This window comes from Protopterus annectens, chromosome 13.part0, assembly GCF_019279795.1.
Source record: "Protopterus annectens isolate FY-2018-M chromosome 13.part0, PAN1.0, whole genome shotgun sequence".
In the NCBI taxonomy this organism is placed as follows: Eukaryota; Metazoa; Chordata; order Ceratodontiformes; family Protopteridae; genus Protopterus; species Protopterus annectens.
In genome coordinates this window covers 783,834,047-783,847,695 of record NC_056747.1, presented here as the reverse complement: position 1 = coordinate 783,847,695, position 13,649 = coordinate 783,834,047, and the positions used below count along the sequence as shown (strand labels likewise).

Here is a 13,649-nt window from a genome sequence, read left to right as displayed (position 1 = left end):
AGAGAGAGACACAGAGAGAGAGAGACACAGAGAGAGAGAGAGAGACAGAGAGAGAGAGAGAGAGAGAGAGAGAGAGAGAGACACACAGAGAGAGAGACACACAGAGAGAGAGAGATTTATATTTTCTTAAGGAAAGAGGAAAAGTTGGGAAAACCCAAAGAATGGCTATGGGGACAAAAATTTACACCAAGTAGATAAGTAATGTGAGGGGTGGAAAAACTATCAGACACAGACTAATGCTGTACAAGGGAAGGAAAAAAATAGCCAAAGAGTGTAACATACCTGAAAATGAGGAAGCTTGAGCATTATAAGTGTTTAGCAGCAAACGAGATCAGAGTTGAGGGCCAGCAGGAAATTATGGCAAGGGGGGGAGCTTGAGCTCTAGATCTTAGTTGCTGGCTGGGATTCAAAACCCCATTTTTTATGAATAATAACACTGATAGCATCAGATCAACTGTTATATTATCAGACTTTGTCTGATCCTCTGGACAAGACTAAAAAAGGAAGGGCCCCAAATTTTAATTTCGGCCAAAAAGTGTTAAATTCAACACCTTCATGCACTTAGCTCAGAGGAGTTAGTCAATCCTCCAAGAGGAGAGGATGGAAAGGGGAAGAGGACTTGCTCCATGTTGCATGTTTCTTGAAAGCTCTGTCTAGCCTACCATCTCCTGGGCATATAGCACCTGCTCAATTAATTTTGAATAGAAATGGAGTGGAATCACCGTCTCCATACTCTTCATTTTCCTGCTGCTTTAGAAAACTTCTTGTGGGAGGACTAAACTTCCGCTCTACAGCATTTTCAGCAGCGCTAGCTACTTCCATATTCTCTGGGAAGGGTTGAAGGATCACCCACGATGCTGCTTAAATTGGCACTTTACACTGGCTCTTCCAACACAACCTCTTAAGCACAAGAAATCCAGACAGACACCAAATAAAGGAAAGAACGTAAATATTGATCTTAAACTCAAAGTTAATAGAATGGGATTTCGATTAGCATGCACTTCCAATAGATTGTGTAGTCTGAAACTAGTCATTATTTCAGACTTCAATCCTTTAATTTGCTAGAAAAACAAATTTTGAGAGAAGAAAACAAAATTAAACAAGACTGAATACTCAAAAGTTTGAGAAATTTAAGGGTCACAATCCTTGGTCTCAGTTTTAGAATCTCTCCTTGGATTTCCCATGTCCGTCACGTAGCACTGAATATGAAGGTGGTAGCTATATGAAAATATTCATAGCCTTGAAACCCAGGTACAATTTCAGGAGGAGTACGTGTGGTGGTAGTGGTGGGTATCGTGCTATTTTATAGCCCTGTTAACAAGGTAAAGTACAACTGGGTACACCACAGGATTCTTACAAATGTACTGGGAAGCCAATGAACCTTTGACCATGTTAAACCTGGTGGGATGTCTCTGAAAGCTTTAATCACTGGACATACACAGCAGGTTTAGATTCATAACTGCCCAGTAATGTACAGCTACCTTTTTTTGTCAGTGTTACTTTGCAGACTCTGAAAATATTCCCGTCAAAACAAAGATTTTTCAACTATAAACCTAAACAGCTTCATCAGCAGCATTATATCTGAAGCACGACATGTTAAATCTAAATATCTGGAGAAAGCATCATTTCCCTGAAAGGAAAACCACTTCATGGAATGGGGTTCTGAATGAGGTGGCTGAAGAAACCAGCTACAAGCTTTAAAGACATTGGCTTAAGGTGTCAAAATTCTACAGTATGACTGATAAGGGAGGACCTTGAAGTTTGCATTACCAATACCAGACATGAGGACATGCACTCGTTTGTTCAATGCTTTGTGGCATGAACGCCCCCTAATCAGCCATACTGTCCCTAAAGACGACATGATCTGATACCACTAGGTGAGTACGAGCACTGCAAGAGCTGCTGTAAGCCTTTACCAGCTACAGATTCCAACTATATGGGCACTGAAATCCGAATTGGATAGAGGCTTGTATATCTGCAAGCACTTGCATAGGGCAAACTGGACACCAGCGATATCCACGTACAAGGGCACATTTGTTGTGCTAGACATGCATGACTTCAAAGTGAAGCCCACAAAAATCTTTGTACAATGCACCCTAAGCAAAACACTTAGGATGAAAATCTTTGCAGAGGATCAGCCACTTGCAGATCATTTTACAAGACAGCATTAAGCATGCCCTGGCAAACTAGGCATCACTCACTGGAAAAAATGCAAAAGGCAGGCTTCTCTGAATGGGGCACTAAGCCTTCAAAATGTTTGGTAAATTAAAATCTTGACACCAAAGGAAGAGTGAACTGCAAACTATGTAGCTTGCACCTGAGGAAAGTACTGAAGACAGCTCAGGACTGATCCTTTCTTCTGGGATATAGTCTGACAACTCAGCACTAGGGAAACTGTGCATGCCACAAAACCCACTTTGGCTCACTTGCATGGAACAATGTTACTACAACAGTAAACCATACTAACAAAACCCTTTGTTACAAATACGTTCAGTATAATCTTACGGGAATTTGCCACAGGTGGATATTTGAACTCTGCCAAACTTCCACAGCTGCCACCCCCCACCACCACCAAAATGAGGAGCTAAACTCAAATTAACACAGAACACCTGCAAATGTGCATACAAAACAGGATTGTGCCATTTTCTTTTCGAAAAGTGAACAGAGAAGTGTACTCAGTAGTAGTACATGGCTTCCTTTTTCTCAATTTAAAAAACACAGATTCTTAATTTGAAAAATTTAGCAGTCTGCAGGGCGTTCAATACAAACTTAAACCACTTTCTTGCAGTTCTAGTTCAATTGTTGCACACAAGCTACAAAAGTAAAAGGAATGTTACCAAAGTGATCGCAGCATCATCTTCCGGGCCACAATACTTGAAAGTTATACGATGACGTTCCATATCTGCAAAGTACTCTTTTGCCTCTTTTGATGTGCTGGTACCCAGACCTGCATAACAAAAATGGAGATAAATGCATAGTTGAGCAGACTATTAGCACTGGGCATCATAATTCACAGACTACAACCAAACAAGACTACAGGGTACCTGTAAGGGGGACGGGGGGGGACGGGGACTTCTCCAGTTCTTATAAACTGGAACATACGTTGTCATGAGTGTGAACAGTGAACCACAGGTATACACAATGAAATTAAATTGTGGGAGCCCACACCATTAAAGCAGATGTTCAAATTAAAATCATTGCTTTATGGTAATTTATACATATGAATTTCTCAGAGCAATTGACAGGGTCTCTGGAAACCTTTTGAGACAAAGTGATAGCAGCCCCTGCAAAATCCTGGGAATTTAAACCAGGCCCTGGACTAGCTAGCTTATTTTCTGTAAAAAGAGAGGGATCCACCAGCACTATCATACACTAACAGCATTTCAGCATTCAAAGGCGATTCTCTAGCCCCCCTCTACATTACATTCCACAAAAATGCCTAAAGTTGCGACACCACACTTGAGGGAGAACATACTGCAGCCACTATAGTAATAAGAATCTTATGGATCACAGCAATTGCAAAATCCATTAAGCTTGGGAGCGACCAAAACAGTTCTCAACCTCACGTAGTAGTATGGATAAATGCATGAAGGAATAAAGCACATCTTGAAAGAGAACTGTGCACAAACCCAGCTCTGCCTTTGGACTTTGTCTAGCTTGTGGTGTGGGGGAGAAAGTAGAAATTGTGACATCAGTCTCAAAAATACTCTGGTTGTTGGCTTTAATAACAGCTCTCCCAGTGTGAACAGAGAAAAGGTAGTAACTGCCAGCTTAAATAAATAAGAACTTATGTACTCACCATAACATTCCATCTGAGTAGGTATCTTCATTTGTCTGCAACCTTTGGGATACAGATCCGATCTTGGATCCGAGCCGGCAACTTCTATCATAGCATAGATCCGAGCTCCTAGCTCCTCAGCTTACCCATAATCCCCTGCCTACCCAAACTGACCTCAGATCAAGTTTGCCCCATAGCACAGCAGATAAGTGTCCCAATGGGAACATATGCTAATAACACAAGAACAATCATTTTGGTCAGGGGGAAGGGGTGGTTGCAGACAAACGAAGATGCCTACTCAGATGGAACGTTATGGTGAGTACATAACTTCTTAATCTGAAGTAGGAACTTCATTTGTCAGCAAACTTTGGGACAGAGTCCCCAACTACCTAAATCTTGGGTGGCCTTCATGGAAGGATATTCCAGAGCACCGCAGAGCCAAAGGACACCAGGACCACATGAGAAGGAGTGCGGGAGGGAGCCGAAGTCAGGACTGGAGGCCTGGAAGCACTCGCCAGTGCCCTCTCCACCGCAGAGAAAGAGGAGGGGGAGCCACTCTGATGGATCCGAGATCCGACTCCCACTCTGATTCGAAGCAGGGATCGGACCCGGCGCCGAGAACGTCGGATCAGACGTGCTCCGACCGGGACGGAGCCAAAAGCACACCGAATCCCTCGGATCCGAAGCTCGGCCCACAGCTCCGAGAGGTCGGATCCGACAAACTAGAGGGAGCCGGAGCCGATCTGCCCAGCACGGTCGGCTCCGACCTACCCCCGGATCCAACGTGGCTCGGCTCAGAGCGCTCAGAACCCGTAATGTGGGACGGAGAAGGAGCTATAGGGGCGGAAAAAAGGGGGCGAAAAAAAGGGGGTGAAAAAAGGGTCGAGCCCCCCCCACCCCCCCACCCCCCCCCCGGCAAGAGCACTCCCATCTGCATCTTGGCCTGGATGAATCTCCTCATCATCCGGTCCATGTCCGCATCAGACATGCTAAAAGTGGACCTCGAAGAGGCCACTGAGGCAGACCTGGAGTGTCGCCTCGATGGGGACCGGATCACCTCCTCCTCGGGTCCCAGGGAGAAACAAGGGGATCGGATCAGAGGAGGAGGAGATCGAGAAGACTTGGACAGAGAAGCCCTCTTGGCAGTCGGGGCCGATGACGAGTCATCGGCCCGCCGCTTAAGGTGCTTCTCCCGCCGCTTCTCTTTCCTGGACTCCCTATCCTCTGGAGCCGAAGCGGGAGGTTGAGTCCCGGTCGGAAGGGAGGCAGGAGTGACCATTACGGGGGGTTAGCGGGCACCGAAGTACCAGAGGCAGAAGCAGAGTCTGGGGGTAAAAGGCCCGCCAGAACTAGCTTCGACCTTCGATCCTCGAATGCCCTGGGGTTGAACGCCGAACTAGCTTCGACCTTCGATCCTCGAATGCCCTGGGGTTGAACGCCGCGCAAATCGCGCCACCCGGAGAGGTGTTCAAACCCAAGGCACCTAACACACAGAGTGTAGCCATCAGCCAGTGAAAGCTTGTGACCACACTCGATGCATTTCGAAAAAATGGCTTTAGGGGCCTCAGACATTAGTACAGTAAAGCACACACTAGGCCCCTAACACTCAAGTCACACACACACGCTACGACCAGCGGGGGAAGGAGAAATATCTTAAATTAAATTTAAGCTGAAAGCTAAAATAACAAGTTTAGTGTTAAGGGTAAACCTACCACGCACACACAATCACTCACTCAGAAAGAAAAACTTTTTCCCTCACAAAAACGCCAAGAGCTCTGGAATCTAGCTGTTGCTTGAAGAGCGGAAAACTAGATCTGGGGTCAGTTAGGGTAGGCAGGGGATTATGGGTAAGGGGAGGAGCTAGGAGCTCAGATCTAATGCTATGACAGAAGTTGCCGGCTCGGATCTGAGATCGGATCCGTATCCCAAAGGTTGCCGACAAATTAAGTTTATACTTCAGATCTTTTGTTCCGACCTGTTGGAATAATCAGGGAAGAAGACAGGGAGATAGATAGCATGGTTTAGATTTGCCTCAGAGGAAACCTTAGGCAAGAAGGACTCATTAGTCCGGAGGGACACCCTGTCTTTATGGAAAACTAAGTAAGGAGGACTGCAAAGAGCATGAAGTTCAGATACCCTTCTAGCTGATGTTATGGCTACTAGAAAAAGTGTTTTCCATGAGAGCAACTTTAGAGGGCATGAAGCCGCAGGATCGAAGGGGGGGGGGGGGAGAATCAACGACGCTAGGACCAAATTCAAGTCCCACTGAGGTGGGGGATCTTTGGGGGCTTGAGCAAAAAGACACCTCTTAGAAAGGCTTTGCAGAGTTTATGGGACATGATACTGGAGTCCGAGACACCTATAAGAAAGTTAGATGTAGCAGCTAGTTGTACTTCTAATGGTAGATGAGGAAGAGCCTAAATGAAAGAGCTCTGCCAGGAAGTCTAGGAAAGACTGGATAGGTGCAGTGAAGGGGTCTATATTTTTTTATGCTGCCCAGACGGAAAAACATTTCCACTTACTATTGTAAATCCTTCTGGTAGAAGACTTGTGAGAGGCTATCAGGATGTTACGGACCGAATGAGAAATTAAGGGAAGTCTGGCTAGGGTAGGAATGGGAGAAACCACGCTGTGAGGTTGAGAGATTGGAGGGAGCGGTGCAGCTGGCCCAACTGGTGGGTCAAAAGATCTGGCACTGGGTCCAGATGCCAAGGCTGCTCCAGGAAGTAATGATGCAGGAACGGAAACCATATCTGTTGAGGCCAGTAAGGGCCAATGAGGATCATAGCGACTCTCGAGGCGATAGCTTTCTGAATTAATTGAGATATCAGTGGAAAAGGGGGGAAAGCATACAGAAGTCCCCGGGGCCATTCGTGGACTAGAGCGTCTCTGGTGGGTTGGCCTGGTAGAGGGAAGAGGGTGAAGAAACCGTGACACTTGCTGTTTTGGGGAGTAGCAAAAAGATCGCAGCAAGGCCGGCCCCATCTTCGAAAGATTTCTTCCAGCACTGATTTTTTTTTTTTCTTTTTAGAGACCACTCGTGAGTCAAGAGAACAGCTCTGCTCAACTTGTCCGCAATCACGGTGGACTTCCCGGGAATGTGCATTGCTATCAGAAACCGCTGAGAAGAAATCGCCCACTGCCAAAGGCCTCTCGACATAAGGGACAGGACTTGGTTCCGCCCTGTTTGTTGATGTATCACACTACAGACATGTCCGTCTGAATTGCAATAGTCCCTGTGGGAAGAGTCCTGAAGGGCTTGCAACGCTAAAAGTACTGCTCTCATCTCCAAGACATTTATGTGCAAGTGGCACTCGAAAGATTGCCACGTGCCCTGGACTGTCCTGATAATGCCCCCCCCCCCCCACCCGATCAGGGAGGCATCCGATGTTACCGTGGCGATTTGTGTGTGGGGGGGGTGAAGGGTCTGCCCTGAAGAACTTGAGGTGATGTCATCCACCAAGACAGGTGATTCTTGCATGATTGGGTTAGCAGAATTATCTGAGACATCGGGAGCTGCTGGAAGGACCATTGAGAAAAAGTACAGTTTTGTACCTACCATAAATGTAGATGTCCGAACTGGATAGCACCTGCAGTCATAACAAATGGGTTGTCCTGTCACGCAGCCCTTCGGTCGGCCGAATTCCAAAGTCTGGGTCCGGCTTCGGCTGATGTCGCACTTCACCCGATGTCATCTCTGCTGGTCTCCGGGTATAAAGGCATCAGCCGACGCCATTTTCCTCAGTGTTTCTTGCCCCAGATGCCAATTGCCCTCTTGGAAAGCTAAATTTTGGATAAATGCCAATGTTTCCAAAATAGTAGAAGGCAAACACAAAAATAAACATGTATGTACATATATACAAACAAATACACCATAAGAGACTCCCCCCCCCCCCAGCTAGCTATTAGGAGGGTAAATACCCTAGGAGTACCGCAGAGGGGAAGGAGGGAAGGTAATCCTGACTGCAGATGCTATCCAGTTCGGACATCTACATTTATGGTAGGTACAAAACTGTACTATGTCCTTCATGGATGCATCTGCAGTCATAACAAATGGGTAGAATACCATAGCCAACTAGGGGAGGAGGAATAATAATTATGGTGTAGACAAGATCCCTTGCAGTACAGCAGTGGCAAACCCTGCTCGGGATCTAGAATAGAGGCACAGTGGTGCAGTGATTAACATTGTCGCCTCACAGCAAGAGGTTCTCCGGTTCGATTCTCGGCTGGGGTGCCTTCTGTGTGGAGTTTGCATGTTCTCCCTGTGTTCGCGTGGGTTTCCTCCGGGTACTCCGGTTTCCTCCCACATTCCAAAGACATGCATCTGGAGCATTTCTCCCCGGGCCTCCGCTGAAAACAGGCTCTGTGGAACCTAGTCGGACATTCCCGGTCAACAAATGTAAAATAAAAAAAATAAATAAAAAAAATAATGCTTGGCAAATGTATGCACGGAGGTCCAAGTAGCCTCCTCAATAATGTCCTTGGTTGCCACTCCTCTTAAGAAAGCTGTGGTAGTGGCTGTAGCCCTTGTAGAATGAGGTCTTATGTTTTGTGGAATTGGTTTTCCATGGTAGGAGTAACAGAATCTTATGCAATTTCCTATCCATTTGGAGATTGTTTGGAAATTGCTTTTCCTTCCCTTCCTGTTGCATAGGCTACAAAGAGCTGGTCAGTTTTTCTGTTACCTTTGGTTCTGTCCAGGTAGTAGCGTAACTGTCTGTGTACATCCAAGGTATGCATTATTCTTTCACCTGTGTTTTGTGGATTGGGAAAGAAGGTAGGTAGGTGGATTGCCTGGTTTAAGGACACTCTGGATACCACCTTAGGCATAAATGTAGGATTAGTTCTCATGGACACCCTATCTTGATGGAAGATTAGGAAGGGTTGCACTGCCATTAAGGCCTGTAGTTCTGAAACCCTCCTTGCTGAAGTAATAGCCAGTAGGAAAGCAGTTTTCCATGACAGGTGTTGTAGATATGCTGTTGCTGCTGGTTCAAACGGAGGGAGTGTTAACTTCTCTAATACAAAGTTCAAGTCCCATGCTGGCAATGGTGGTTTCCTAGGAGGTTTTACATTCTTGATCCCTCTGAGAAACTGCCTGAGTAGAGGATGTGAAAAGACAGGAGGATCAAAGCTGTATTCTGCTGAACTAGCTGATGCATGTATCTTGATGGAGGAATAGGACAGGCCTGTATGTAGAAGCTCTGCCAAGTACTCCAGAATGTTAGCAATATCTATGTTCGACACATCTTTTCCTCTTTCAGTACTCCAAATGACGAACCTTTTCCATTTTCCTGCATAGTTCCTTCTTGTTGAAGGTCTGCGGGCTTCAAGGATAATGTCTTTAACCCTTTGTGAAAGGTCTGGTTTAGTTACTGCTATGTGATGTTCCAGGCAGTCAGTTGCAAGGTTTTTAGGTTTGGATGTATGATGTTGTAGTTGTTCTGAGTTAACATCAGAGGCATCAGAGGTATTGACCACATTTTCTCCCGAGACATGCTCCTCAGCAATGGGTACCAGTGTTGTCTTGGCCAGTTCGGAGCTATCAGAATTATCCTTGGACGTTCCTCATTGATTTTCAGTAGTACCTTGTGCATCAAAGGAAGAGGTGGGAATGCATATGCTGTCAGGCCTTTCCAGCTGAAGGATAGGGAGTCCACCTTCCATGCAAGTGGGTGGAATGTCCTTGTGCAGAATTTTTTGAGCTGGTGGTTTTGTGGGGAAGCGAATAGATCTATTTGTGGCCTTCCCCATTTCTTTGTGATGGCCTTGAAGATGTCCGGGTGTAGCATCCATTCGTGAGCATCCGAGGTGGTTCTGCTTAAAATGTCTGCTAGGGTGTTCTCTTTCCCCGGTACAAATATTGCCTGTAACTGGATGTTGTAGCTGAGAGCCAGATTCCAAAGGTCCAAAGTCATTCTGCATAGGGGGTAAGAATGAGTGCCTACCTGTTTGTTGATGTACCACATGACTGTGGTGTTGTCTGTTCTTATCATCAAATGACCTTCTTTGAGGAATGGTCTGAAGTTTAGGATTGCCAGTTTTACTGCGAGCATTTCTTTTTGGTTTATGTGCAGGTGCTGCTGGTCCTGGGTCCACAGTCCTTGTACGCATTTGTCCAGCATGTGTGCCCCCCATCCTAGGTCTGAGGCATCCGTTGTGATGGTTTGATTTGCTCGAAAGTTGTGGAAAGGTAAGCCTGGGTTTGACTGGCATGCCAGAGCCCACCATAGGAACTCCTGTTTTAAGCATGGGATTAGTGGTATTTCTGTTTCTAAGCTGTGCCTGTGTTAAGACCATAAATTCTTTAGGTACCACTGTAACTTTCTCATATGCAGTCTGGCATGTGGGACCAAGATTATGCATGATGCCATGAAGCCCAAGGCCTGCAGAACTTTTCATGCTGTTAGTTTGCTCTGCTTTGTTAATGCCAAGAAGTAGAGAGGGAGTTCTTTTTGTTTTTCTGCAGTTAGAAATGCCATCTGTTTTACTGTGTCCAATTCCGCGCCCAAGAAAGTTCTTGTCTGGGATGGTATCAGCCTTGACTTTTGAAAATTGACTGTGTATCCCAGTGCTTGTAGCAAGTAAATGACCCTTTGTAAATCTGTTGTCAGCTTGCTTTTGTTGTCCGCTTGTAACAGGCAGTCGTCCAGGTATGGATAAATTTGGATTCCCTGTACTCTGCAGTGAGCGATTACGGATGCCAGGCATTTTGTGAATACTCTGGGCGCAGTAGATGAGCCAAAGGGCAATGCTGAGAATTGATAATGCTCTGATCCTGCAAGAAATCTGAGGTATCTTCTGCAATTTGGTCGAATGGGGACGTGCAGGTATGCCTCCTTGAGATCTAGAGTTACCAGCCAACACTCCTTGCCCAGCATGGGAAGAAGTTGCTGTAGGGTCAGCATTTTGAATTTTGGGACAATGATGTATGTGTTTAAGATGTACAGGTCGAGAATAGGTCTCCAGTTTTTTTCTTTTCTTGGTACTAGGAAGAGTCTGGAGTAGAATCCTTTGCCCTGTTCTGTTATTGGTACCTTTTCCACAGCTCTCACCTTTATTAATTCCGCTGTCTGGTGCAGGGCTTCTATTTTTTGATTTGGGGGCAGGTTTGGCATTCCTCTTTTTACTGGTAAAGTGTGGAAGTGGAACCGGTAGCCTTGGTCTATGGTTTGCAAAATCCACTTGTCTTTTGTAATATAGTGCCAATTTTGAGAATAAGGCTAACTTTCCGCCTAATGGTGCTGCTACTTGCTCCCTAGTAGGCGGAGTCAGAGCCAAGTCACTGTGACTGTCCTGTTGCAGTGGCAGTGGTTGCGTCTGTGCCTCGGTTATTGCCTTGCCACCGTCGTCCTCTGTAGGCACCTCCTCTGGATTGATTTCTGCCCCTACAGCGTCTGTTCCTGCCCCTTTGGGATCTTGTGGAGTCAGGAAAGGACCAAATTTTTGGCAGGCCAGTTCCTGCTAAACCTTGTGGGCTGAACCTGTAGGAAATCTTTAACTGTTTGTACAGATTTTGCCTTCTCTTCCATTTTCTTCATTACCTGCTGGGCAGGTTCCCCAAATAGACTGGCCTTATCCATAGGAGCATCCAATAGCTTAGTTTTAACATGATCCGGCAAGATCTGTTCTTTCAACCATGCATGCCTTCTTATCACTGTGCCAGTCATGGCTGATCTAAATGAAGCCTACAGTGCATCATAGCCACATTTTAAGGAATGGTTACTAACCTGTTGGATGTTATTTACCATTTCTAATACATATTTCTTATCTAAAGATTCATCAGAGGACAGCTTTTTAATTAACTGATCAAGCATAAACTCTTGGTATTGGATCATGTGAAACTGACAGTTTAAAGCTCTAGCGGAGAGAGTAGCAGAGGTGTAAACTTTTTTCCCCCATCTCTCTAAGGACCTGGATTCCCTTTCAGAGGGAATAGGGTTTTTTGCTGGGGTCGAGGTTACTGCCTTAGGTCCCTGGGATATCGTATCGGGGTCTGCAAGTGGGGCCTTGTATAGGTGGTGATGAGTGTCTGGCACCCTGTAAAATCTATCTGGTTTGGCAGGGGCTGGAGGTAAAGAATCAGGGGCAGTGCAGACATCATTAAATGCATCGTCCACCACAGATAGGACAGGAGGTATAGCTAAGGGCCAATGTTGTGGTAAGTGCAGAAAAGTCCTAAGCCTTTTTCTTGAATCTGAGAAATCTTGTCCCTGCCATTGGAATTGTTCTCTCATGGCATGTAAGGTTTCCCCAAAGGAAAATTCCTCTGGTGGAGAGGCAGCTGGAATGGATTCTTCAGCATCTGAATCTTCATAATTGGAAAAAGGAGCCTCTGGCTGGTCTGTAATGTCCGAGTCATCCGCAGAATCATCAGAGGACACAGGCTCGGGGGGCTCTGCTCTAGGTCTCTTTTCTGGGGGCTGAGAGGCCCTGTCTGGGTGAGATTGGGATCCCCTAATTAAGGATATTAAATCTTCTGCCAGAGTAAGCATTTGTGAACTAGAAGTGGGCCTGAGTGAGGGTGATTTAACAGGCACTGATTTAGCTGATTTGGCTGCTTTAGCCCTGGCAAAGGCCTTAATAGACATGGCTGCAGGAGTCCTAGCAGCACCACATGCTGGGGTAGAGATATCCAAGGGGATGGTGTCTGATAGATCAGTAGGAACCACAGTTGTAGGCAAAATTTCTGTGGTTGATTCAGATAACGTAGCAGGAGCCTCAGAAGTAGTCATGGATTCGGCTGAAGATAGACCAGTTTTCTCGGTTTCGGCTGAAACCGAGACGCTCGCGGCTTGCTTAACCGTGGTTTCGGCCGAAACCGCGGACCGCGAGTGTCAGACTTTTTCTTTGCGTTTAACAATTTGGGTAGTCTGAGGATCAGACGGCATAATGTACGCAAAATCAGAGCCGAAAAACTGTTCAGCAAACTCCGACCGACGCCTAAGCGTTCGTCGGTTGAAGGAAGCACAGGCCGAACAGGCTGCTACGTCGTGGTCTGGGCCTAAGCAAGGCAAACAGTAAGAGTGGAAATCTTTATGAGGTATTTGTTTCCCACAAGTTAAACAGTTATTGACTTTTTCTGACATCGGCTGAGGCAAGAAAGAGTCCCCGACGGGGTACTTAGCTTTTTAGAAGTCTTCGAAGTAGTATTCGGTAGTAGTAATCTCTGGATCTGACCGACCGGCACTTGCGAACAGCTTCTGCTTCGGGCACCACGCGGCAAGAAAGACTGAGGAAAATGGCGTCGGCTGATGCCTTTATACCCGGAGACCAGCAGAGATGACGTCGGGTGAAGTGCGACATCAGCCGAAGCCGGACCCAGACTTTGGAATCCGGCCGACCGAAGGGCTGCCTGACGACAGGACAACCCATTTGTTATGACTGCAGATGCATCCATGAAGGACATCAGCATCCACTGGAGGATCCGCATGTGAAAACGAGCTAAGGGGAGGAGTGTAATGGTAGCCACCATGAGTCCTAATACCTTCAAGACTACCCTGGCTTTGATCTTGTTGCATTTAAGCAGGAGGTAAACGTGTTTGCGGATATCTGATGCTCTTTGTTCTGTCAGTCTGGCAGAAAGATGAACGGTGTCTAAGGTGGCGCCTATAAAGGTAATAGATTGACCAGGTGACCAGGTAGATTTTTCTAAATTTACTGAAATGCCTAGAGCTTAGCAAGTTTGAATGGTGAAGTCTCGGGATAGAAGAAGATTATGCCTGGTGGTAGCGGTAAAATCCAGTCGTCCAAATATGGAAACGCCTGGAATCCTTGACGTCTCAAGTGAACCGCGACCACTGCCATACATTTGGTGAACACTCGGGGGGGGGGGGGGGGGTGGCGGGGCTGTAGTGAGACCAAAAGGCAG

The 13,649-nt window shown here is 46.3% G+C and overlaps 1 protein-coding gene and 1 long non-coding RNA gene across 3 annotated transcripts in view; one reads left to right on the top strand and one right to left on the bottom strand.

The window, feature by feature from the left end:
* Positions 1–13,649, bottom strand: part of LOC122787663 (DNA topoisomerase 2-alpha-like) — a 1,447,528-nt gene that overhangs the window by 827,443 nt on the left and 606,436 nt on the right. For both annotated transcript variants that reach the window (XM_044054499.1, XM_044054498.1), the window contains exon 16: positions 2,838–2,947. In XM_044054499.1, coding sequence (XP_043910434.1) covers positions 2,838–2,947 — 110 coding nt within the window. The remainder of the gene's footprint in view (positions 1–2,837; positions 2,948–13,649) is intronic.
* LOC122787664 lies at positions 7,283–13,328 on the top strand. Its single transcript, XR_006362585.1, has 3 exons — positions 7,283–7,319; positions 10,214–10,215; positions 13,191–13,328. It is a non-coding gene; the product is annotated as an uncharacterized LOC122787664 (long non-coding RNA).